This window comes from Camelina sativa, chromosome 11, assembly GCF_000633955.1.
Source record: "Camelina sativa cultivar DH55 chromosome 11, Cs, whole genome shotgun sequence".
In the NCBI taxonomy this organism is placed as follows: domain Eukaryota; kingdom Viridiplantae; phylum Streptophyta; class Magnoliopsida; order Brassicales; family Brassicaceae; genus Camelina; species Camelina sativa.
Genome location: NC_025695.1, coordinates 37899618 through 37909099, shown reverse-complemented (window position 1 = coordinate 37909099; position 9482 = coordinate 37899618). Strand labels below are relative to the sequence as shown.

At 35.2% G+C, this 9482-nt stretch overlaps 1 protein-coding gene across 1 annotated transcript; it reads right to left on the bottom strand.

Moving 5' to 3' along the window:
• On the bottom strand, positions 5479–9482 carry LOC104725442 (ATP-citrate synthase beta chain protein 2). The gene is made up of 16 exons (XM_010444110.2): positions 9203–9482; positions 8746–8855; positions 8548–8650; positions 8406–8471; positions 8187–8310; positions 7974–8108; positions 7823–7883; positions 7662–7738; positions 7377–7532; positions 7161–7289; positions 6940–7072; positions 6670–6797; positions 6419–6524; positions 6256–6332; positions 6089–6159; positions 5479–6007 (listed from the first exon to the last, which is right to left on the bottom strand). Exons 2-16 carry the CDS (start codon positions 8843–8845, stop codon positions 5647–5649), a joined length of 1827 nt encoding a protein of 608 aa, XP_010442412.1. The 5' UTR covers positions 8846–8855; positions 9203–9482; the 3' UTR covers positions 5479–5646.

Below are 9482 nucleotides of genomic sequence, written 5' to 3'. Positions count from 1 at the left end.
ATATATATATATATATATATCTGTTTTCTCATTAAAAAAAAAGTTATACGTCGACGACGTTCTTTTTTGTACTACGAATATACTCTCTCCGTTTCAAAATATAGGATGTTTTAATAAGTACACGTATATTAATAAATAGTTACCTTTAAAAAGTTTAACCTGCATAATATAAAATATAAACTTAATCTAAAAGTTGCATAGAAAGTTGGAAACATCTTATATTATGAAACAAAAATATTTCTCTAAACATCGTGTATTATGAAAAAGAGGGAGTATGTTTATAAGATTTAGCTTTGGCATGCATCTTAACGTCGTTCTCACTGCAATGAACATGCTTAAATTAATTCACACAATGAATACACCTCATCTACAATTAAATTTAATTTTTTGTGATTGCGTGCATTTGAGCTCTTATTGGCTCCAAATGTCAAATCTTTCCCACTCTCTCTTCTTTTTCTCTTTTTTTTTTTTTTTGGTAATACATCAATGATATATGAGTATGGATAATCCGGTGACCATTCTTGTTACATGTGTTTAAGACTCGCAATAATGTCACTGTAAAATCTACACATAATATTCATTTATAACCAACACTTTGAAAAATCAAGTCACGGATACTTAGGACAGTTCGTCACCCATCCTAATCAAAAATTAATATCTGTGGTGAGTGGTGCGGAAACAACTAGATCCCATTTAAGTATGTATTTGGGCCTTATATGTATCTTAGTATCTATCTTTGTAGATAAGTGACCATATATATGTAGATATTGTATATGTTATACTCATATAAGATTATAGAGTAGTTGGTAAAAAAAAACGAGTATGGTACCAAACAAATTACGTGTCTGAAAATAGAAACAAGGACCGGGTCCTTGACCTAATGAGGGCAAAGGTGGGATGCTATGTCATATAATTTGAATTTAGCCATGCAAAATAAAATAAAAAACCTAATCACTTGAAAAATAATATAGTGTTAAAGTGATGGTTGTTATATTGCCACATATACAAGTAGTGTTAAAGTAAAGAACGTCGTCGACGCATCTATATCCATAAACAGAGGAGAGGACCGAGAGGTTATAGATTCTTTGAGTTGGTAATATATATTAATATATTGGCCATGATATTGGACTACACATTGGTAGTTTGGTAGATCACCAACAATTTCGAAGGACAAATCACGGTTTAGATATAGACATGCATGACTCATGGCATGTCAAGTTTGTCTATAAACTTTAATTTGCTCCCATATCCACGAGGAGTAGTGTGTGTATATATATATATATATATATATATATATATATATATATATTAAGATTTAAGAATATGGGATCGATAACCTTAGCTAGCTTTCATGCTACCAAATTCATGTCTTTTTGTTATAAGTTTACCGTAAACAAAAATTATTTACATTACCTCATTTACAGTTTCTTTACTAAAATATAAACTATTCCAACAAATTTTATCAGTTATTAAGTAATGTAAAATTATGAAATATAATATAATGATATGAAAATGTTTGTTTACAACGGAAACATCTATATTTTTTTGTCTGTTTTAAAAAATTTGTGTTTCAGTGCTAAGTGTAGTCTGGAGTATATAAAGAGGAAATATTAACAGGAACAGAGACTCATAATTAGTTCAGAATCTTTCTTTATACCGACAAATATTTTACAAAATTTCAAAAGTTTTAAAAGAAAATATGAATAGGAACAAATTTTTAATAAAAATGTAAAAGTACTATGAAAAGAAATTTATACAATAATAATTTTTTTTGGGTCAAAATATTACTTGCATTAACTTGAATCAATGTTTGGATGATACAATGTTGGAAACAGCCATAAAGGTATATCAACAGAACAAGAATAAAATTCACAATGAATACAACCAAACGTGCTATAAACATGAGTTGTTTCATTACAAATTAATACAATAATTAAAATATATAATATGGTATAATATCAAATCTTAGTTTTTAAGTTTGATTAGTTAACAATTTTTTTTAAAAAATATTTCTTAATTTTCGTCCATAATAAATTAGAGAGAGAAAGTGTATTATTTTATTTGGAAACTAATAATTATTTAAAATATTTTATTAGTTTAAATTATTTTCTTGTCTTCATAGAATTTTTTTAAAAATTAAAGAGAATCTGAAAAATTACAAAGAGCATAAGACCATCATTACTGGGAGATGCTCTTTCAAATATTCTTATTAAAAAATAAAAAAAGGAAGAGAGAGAAGAGAAAAAAAGAAGGGAAACGTTTCTTCCCAGAGTCACTTGAGAAACGATTCTCAGACCAAATAAGACATGTATCATTTGTTCAGTGGAACAAAAATTAAAAAATAAATAAATAATAATAATTTGTAAAAAAAATATTTTTTTGTTTTTTTTTGAAAAACATTCAGCCAATAATGATGCTCTAAGAGCAAGGCCAACAGTGGGATTTAATTTCCAGTCTCTTATGTACTATTGTAATTTTTAATGAATATATAAGATACTGTTTATAATATAAGAACCCTTAACATTCTAATTAAAATTATCCCCTCCAATGGTAGGATATAATTTTGAGTCTCTTATTTTTGAAAATATAGTTTTTGGAAAATATGTTCATGATTGATTATAGTATCTCATAGATGTAGGTTCACTTTGTGCTAATGGTTTTAATCTGTTACCTCTGTGGGTTTCAGAAATCAGACGATGAAGACACTTGATGGTATATGTATTAATTGATGTTTTAGATTGAGACCTTTCAGGAGAGTTCATGATCTCGTAGTAGATAGCAGAGAAGTTGAGAGCAAGGCCAAGACGAATCGGATGGGTCGAAGGAAGCTCTGTGCTTGCAGGTTGTGTTGCAGCCTAATCAAGATTATGCATATCACCACCACTTTGGCTCTTCTTGCTTTCACGCCTTAACTGATCCTGCATATCAATCCAAAATCTTTCTCAAACAACAATCTCAAGATTCTAAACTAAGCTTGTGAAGACTGGTTTTGCTTAATCGTATGGTAATTCAATATGCTAGTAATAACATTCAAGGAACAACTCTGATGTTAAATGATGGAGAAAAGAGTTTTGATAAGAGTCTGGTCAATGTAAATGCTAAGTTCAAGCATCTATTCTCAAAGCATCTAAAAACACTACCTAGATGCAGAGATGCAGAGATAATTATATCCTGAACCAAACAATAAAGGCTGAACCTATGGATACTTTTTGTCAACCTTAGTCCCGAAATTCTCTTCTCCTGTTCAGCTTTGTTCATAGTGTTAACAAGACCTTCTGCACAGAGGATAAACAAAGAAGGCGAAAGAGGATCTCCTTGACGTATACCTCTAGACGGTTGAATGAAACCATATGATTTCCCATTTAACAGCACTGAATAGGAGACAGATCTAACACAAGCCATAATCAAATCAATCCATTTTCGATCAAAGCCAAGACGAGAAAATAAGCTCTCCAAAAAACACTACTCCACTCGATCATATGCCTTAGACATATCTGTTTTAATGGCTATAAAATCTTCATTACAATCTGGATTAGTCTTCAAAGTATGAATCATTTCATGAGCGATAAATATATTATCTGAGATTAATCTTCTGGAAACAAAAGCTTCTTGTGTATATTATTAGTTTAAACTTTATTTACATTTTTTTACTTTTAATGAGAAATTTTTAAATAATCTTACAACCAAATGACATGGGTATGGGTATGTAATTTCTTACACAACAATGTTATGTTTTATAAAGTAGCTTTTCAAATAATAGTATAGATGACCATCCCACGCTAACTTAAAGATATGTGAATGTGACCTAAGTATGCATGCAAGAGCAACCAATATACAATTCACTTTCGACAATTAAATCCAAATTATTCATCAATTCAAAATTATTTTTTTTGATGATGCTATTGGAATCTTGAAATGGTTAATTTGGAAGTCAACTACTAGATATTTCGTATAATGGTGGAAAATCGGTAATTTCATACACCAGTTAGGAGGTACGTTCAATTCCTACACCATATTTAATACTGTGCAAATCCATACATTAAATTTAATAAAATTTAAATTCACTGCTTCAACTCGTAAAACAGTGTTAAAACATACATAAACCATAACGGTGTTAAAAAACCGTCAACGGCTGCTTATATGGACGCCACATATGAAATGACGTCGTTTTGAGAAACAAAATAAAGAGTTTCTTTTGGTTAAAACGACGTCATTTTCTCTTTTCTTCCTCCTTTTTTTTTCTGGCGTAAAACTTCTCTGATTCTCCGAGAATTCTCATCAAAACCACTGTTTCCACTAAACGGGAAGTCACCATTCGGATCTGAGTTGGAAAGATTACAGAGGAAGAGAGACAGACAACGACCTCGAGAGAAGCGAGAAGAGAAATGCGTTACCGAAGGATGAAGCACATCAAGCTTGATATCGGAGCTCCGAAACCCGGCTTCACCAAAGACTCGGTTCACAATCGGATCGTCGAGGATCGACTGTACAAAATACTTCAACTCAACTTTCAAAACCGTCGTTTGACATCTGCCGCTGTTATTGGCATGTATCTGCTGGAGGTGACATCCGCCGCCGTTACTGGCGTGGATCTGCTGGAGGTGATAAGACTCTGAATGCCGTCTTTGATTTGCCTGAGAGCGTTTGAACGCCACCATGAGCGAATTCGAAACCGAAGGATCTTCTTCCACCGCCGGAGACTTCGACAAGGGGAGCCTATTGGGAGAAACGCCGACGCATAGCTCCATAGGAAAGAAACAGAGAGGGAAAGAAGTGGGAAGAAAAAAACAGAAAGAAAGAAACAACGTCGTTTTAACCAAAAGAAGCTCTTTCTTTTGTTTCTCAAAACGACGTCGTTTCATATGTGGCGTCCACGTAAGCAATCGTTGACGGTTTCTTAACACCGTTAAGGCTTATGTATGTTTTAACACTGTTTTACGAATTGGGCAGTGAATTTAAATTTTATTAAATTTAATGTATGGATTCACACAGTATTAAACATGGTGTAGGAATTGAACATATCCCTGGAGTATGAAATTACCAATTTTCCTATAATGGTAATATGAAATTACCAATTTTCCTATAATGGTAATGGCCAAAGTAAAGTTGTTGTATCTCTTTGTATATGATATAGATTTAACTGTCAAAATTTTAAACAAATTTTACTCTCAAAGAAAATAAAACTACCTTAGGATACCATTATTTAACGTTTTGTTTCTTTAGAGAGAATTAGGAAAGTTTAAGCCGTCACAAGCATTTTTCTTAAAATGGACTGGAGCCTCTGTTTCAGAACTAGATTGTCCAGATTCATCAAGTGATGGAGAACTTCGAGTTATGCAGGATTGGTTTCGTTTATGAACATGTGAGATCTCAACTGATAAGCTCTGTCCATATAAATTCAACCTCAAAAAGAAAAAGAAAAAAACTTTTGGTATGTAAGAATCCCAAAAATTGTTGATTTGGGTGTAAACAGAGGAAGAAAGACAAAGAAAGTTTAGATAAATGGACGAAGGAGTAAACAAACAAACATCATAACAAAAGAGACATACGAGAAGAAGAAGAGCATATAGATATGCATTTTTTCAGTAACATCTCTCAGAAGAATGTTAAAAGCTAAAATAATAACAAAAATAGAATGCGATGAGTTTACTTGGTGTACAACACATCTTCCCATGGGTGACGGTACAGTGGCTGTTTCAATCTCTTCTGATCAAAAGTGTGCCCGATCAAACCAATGGAGCGAGCAAGAACAAAGAGACCGTTGAGATAACCAATCTGAACAATCTCGTCGATCTCTTGCTTGGTGAACATCCCACTTCCAGCTAGAAGGTCCAAGAAGAGAGATCCAATGGCTCCATCAACGTTGAGTACGAGGTTGTTTGCCTTCGAGAGCGTGTAAGTCTCTACTGTCACTGCGTACTCCATGTACTTTACTGATGGGAAGTTAGACCGAGCAAATTTCTGAAGCAGCTCCACTCTTTTGTCTCTGTTGTCTCTGCTCTTGATCCTACCAAAAAGAAGATAACATGTTTCAGACAAGACAAACGGGTGCAGATTTGTTTATTTCTTGCAATGTTCTGTTTTCTACCTATGTCCAATCCCAGGGACTCTGATTCCCTTCTTCTTCATTCCCTCCACGAATTCATAAGGTGTGAGATTCTGAAACAAGCAACCAATGAGAGAGATCAGATCCAAAAATTTATATTCTCTCTGGCAATTGCAATTGCCGTTGGGGGAAATAAAATAGTGTTTTACCCTGTCACACGCGTCTTTAAAGTATCGAGCAGCGTCATCAATGGCACCACCAAATCGAGGACCAATGGTAAGTAAACCTGTTGAAAGGTTTTAACAGTCTTTGAGAATATTGGACAACAAAGAAAACTTTTGTGTTTGGTTGGGTAAAAAGATGTTGACTTACCAGAGACAAGACTTGAGACAAGGTCTTTGCCTGCTCTTGCTGTTACAATGGTGTTGTGAGCGCCAGAGACACACGGACCGTGATCAGCACACAGCATTATGCATATCTAGTTCAAAGCAATTTTCAAAAGTGGCAGAGACCAGAGTCAAATCTCACTATGCAAATGTGTATATGTATGAAGGGATAGAGAGAGATGAGAACATTGTATATCAAGAAAAAATATGTTAAAAAGCAAAGAGAGAAATCAGTACCTCGATGAATTTTGTACAGTAACGAGGAAGACTACGTTTAAACCATAGAAGAGAAATAACATCACCCACTCCATAGCCTTGTTCAATGATAGAAGACATTGGCACACCGGCATAGCACGGCTCATCCCCTGCAAATTAATATGTGGCACGTTGTTGTCAAGTATCAGAAAAACGAGCTAAAGAGGCATGTGAATCTAGTGTAACTCTTCCAGTACTCTTTGTTTCAGTAGAAAAGAGCATATGAATATGGTATAGTATCCAAAACAATACCTCTGTCATCAGAGATGGTGGAGATTATGTGAGTAGGAGCCCGAACTTTCCCGCTCTTAATTGCGGAATTGAGATCCTCTGGAATTTGTGGAGGAATGACTTCCTTGATAGAAGAGACCTTTCCTTCTTCAACCTTTTAGGAGGAATTGAATGAACGCATAAGATTGCAATAAAGGACAATGTGTTGTCAGTATACTAACGAAGAACACGGGGGAACTGACCAGTTTCTCAAAAGTCTCTTTGATTGCAGATTCAAGGGCTTCAAATGAAGTGGGAACAATAGCTCCAGCATCCATGAGAGCTTGATTCTTCGCTTGTGCAGACTCCATCTCGCCACCACTTTTGGCACCCTATATATAATCATGGTCAACAATTTTTTTTTAATTCGGAAACCAGACAAAAGGGCATTGCTTAATAGGTTCTTTCGTGCCACTTACTGCGTGACCAAACTGTACTTCAGACTTGAAGAGCCGTGCACAAGTTCCGCTGACCCAAGCAACCACAGGTTTATTGACTTTTCCCTGTTTCAAGGCTTCAACAAGAGAGTATTCATCTCTTCCTCCAAGCTCTCCAAGCACAACCATCATTTTAATCTGCAATATAGTTTACTGAATTATAAGGCATAAATGAATTGAATGATCGAAATGTGAAACCATTTGTAACATTCCGCTGAGGACCGTTTCAGCGAGCAACATGTTAAACTGTTGAAGATTAGTTTATACCTGTGGGATGTTGTTAAACCGAAGGATGTGATCAGATAAAGTGGATCCTGGGAACACGTCTCCACCAATAGCAATGCCTATAACAAGCCCCAAATAAACAACAGAGTTAAGAATCTTCAGCTGAATACGTCATTAGTAGATTATCTTACATCAAAACTCACCTTCATAGATCCCATCAGTCACCCGGGCAACAGTATTGTACATTTCATTAGACATTCCACCCTGCGAGAAAAGAAGAGTAATGAATAAAACTCTCAGACATCAACGTGAGCTTTTAGGCAGATTATAAAGTTCTGAAAATTCAGCACATACAGATTTGGAGACAAAACCAACAGATCCAGGTCTGTATAGCTTGCACTGGATAATGTTATCAATTGTTCCTGCAGTGTCACCAATTTTAAAGGCTCCAGCTTGAATACCTCCAACAGTAGCCGGTCCAATAACAACCTAAACCAACCAAATCAGTCTCACAACTTCTGATTACCATAACGGTTAACAGAAGCTAATCATCACACAAAAACACACCTTATTGTTTGCACGAGCATAAGCAATCAGCTGTTTAGTGTCTGATTCTGGAACACCTTCAGCTATAATTGCCACAACTTTAATAGTTGGCTGCTTCAAAGCAGCCATGGATGAAGCAGCAGCACTATTGATAACAAGAAGTAATAAAAACATTAGCTAAACTATCACAAAGAGCCATGCTGCGTTTGTTCCATGAAATGATGAAATTCTCATACAAACCTCCTGAAAGATGCAAAGTTGATGAATACATCTGCGGTCGGATGGGCCGCACATGCTGCCTCAATGCTGCATTACAGAAACAAAGTTAAAAACAAGATTTGCACATCGTTAGTTTCTCTCGGAGACATGCTTATAAACTTACGCGGCATGAACAGGGATAGCGATTTCCTCCTGCCCGAAAAAGAGCTTTTGAAAACCTTCAGAACCAGGGTTAATGATTCCAGCAACAGAAGGAGTCTCACGTCCTGTCACAAAGCAAATGATCCTTTAACAACAAAATCTCAACGGTCACATTGATCTCAGTCAACTAAATCTAGACACTCCAATTTGTTAAATTTACCACAAAGGAAGTCGAAATCGAGCATTCGTTGAACAGGAAGCTGCTTATAGTTGTAGAACAAAGCTTGTGTGGTCCGAGAAAAAAGCTGTCCCGTTGCCATAGCTCAAAAACTGAGAATCACAACAAACATAGAGACAATTATCATCAGATCCACAAGGCAATGCCACTGGCTATATAAATTGTTCTTATTTCAGAACCTGAATCGAACACGAACAGAGTAAGGAACAGGTTACTTCACACTAATTCCGATTTCTTAAATCACTAACACACAGATCTCATCACTACATTAAACGAATCTAGGATTGAAGAAAAGAAACAAAAAAAAACAAAAAAAGTTTCGATTTTTACGCAACCCTCCTCGTAAATATCGAAACTTTTAAGATGAAAAAACAGGGATCAGACTCAAGACAGATCTAAAAAAGCTTATACGAATTGTTCGATCCAAAATAGTACAGACCTGGTCAAGACCCGAGTCGAGTCAGTAGTTAAGAGGGAGAGAGAATAAATTGGTGGTAGGGAGAGAGAGAGAGAGAGAGAGAGAGAGGGATGGTTTTGGAGAGGAAGTAGCATTAATATAGAGAAATGGGAGGGAAACAAAAGCTTCTCACATCACAGTGATGGTGGAGGTACATGCGATCATCATCATCATCATCATGGTCATGTGGGCTTATTGGTAAGGTAGTTAGTTAGTTCACAACTTCTTTCTACCCAAAATTGATTTCTCTCAATCTTTACAT

Bases quoted from the DNA above. Each gene is read 5' to 3' on its own strand.
- LOC104725442 (XM_010444110.2), bottom strand. From the start codon at position 8,845: ATGGCAACGGGACAGCTTTTTTCTCGGACCACACAAGCTTTGTTCTAC. The intron at 7,290-7,376 runs GTAAGTGGCACG...GATTATATATAG, and splicing joins AAGTACAGTTTGGTCACGCA to GGTGCCAAAAGTGGTGGCGA. The intron at 6,525-6,669 runs GTACTGATTTCT...GCTTTGAACTAG, and splicing joins ACTGTACAAAATTCATCGAG to ATATGCATAATGCTGTGTGC.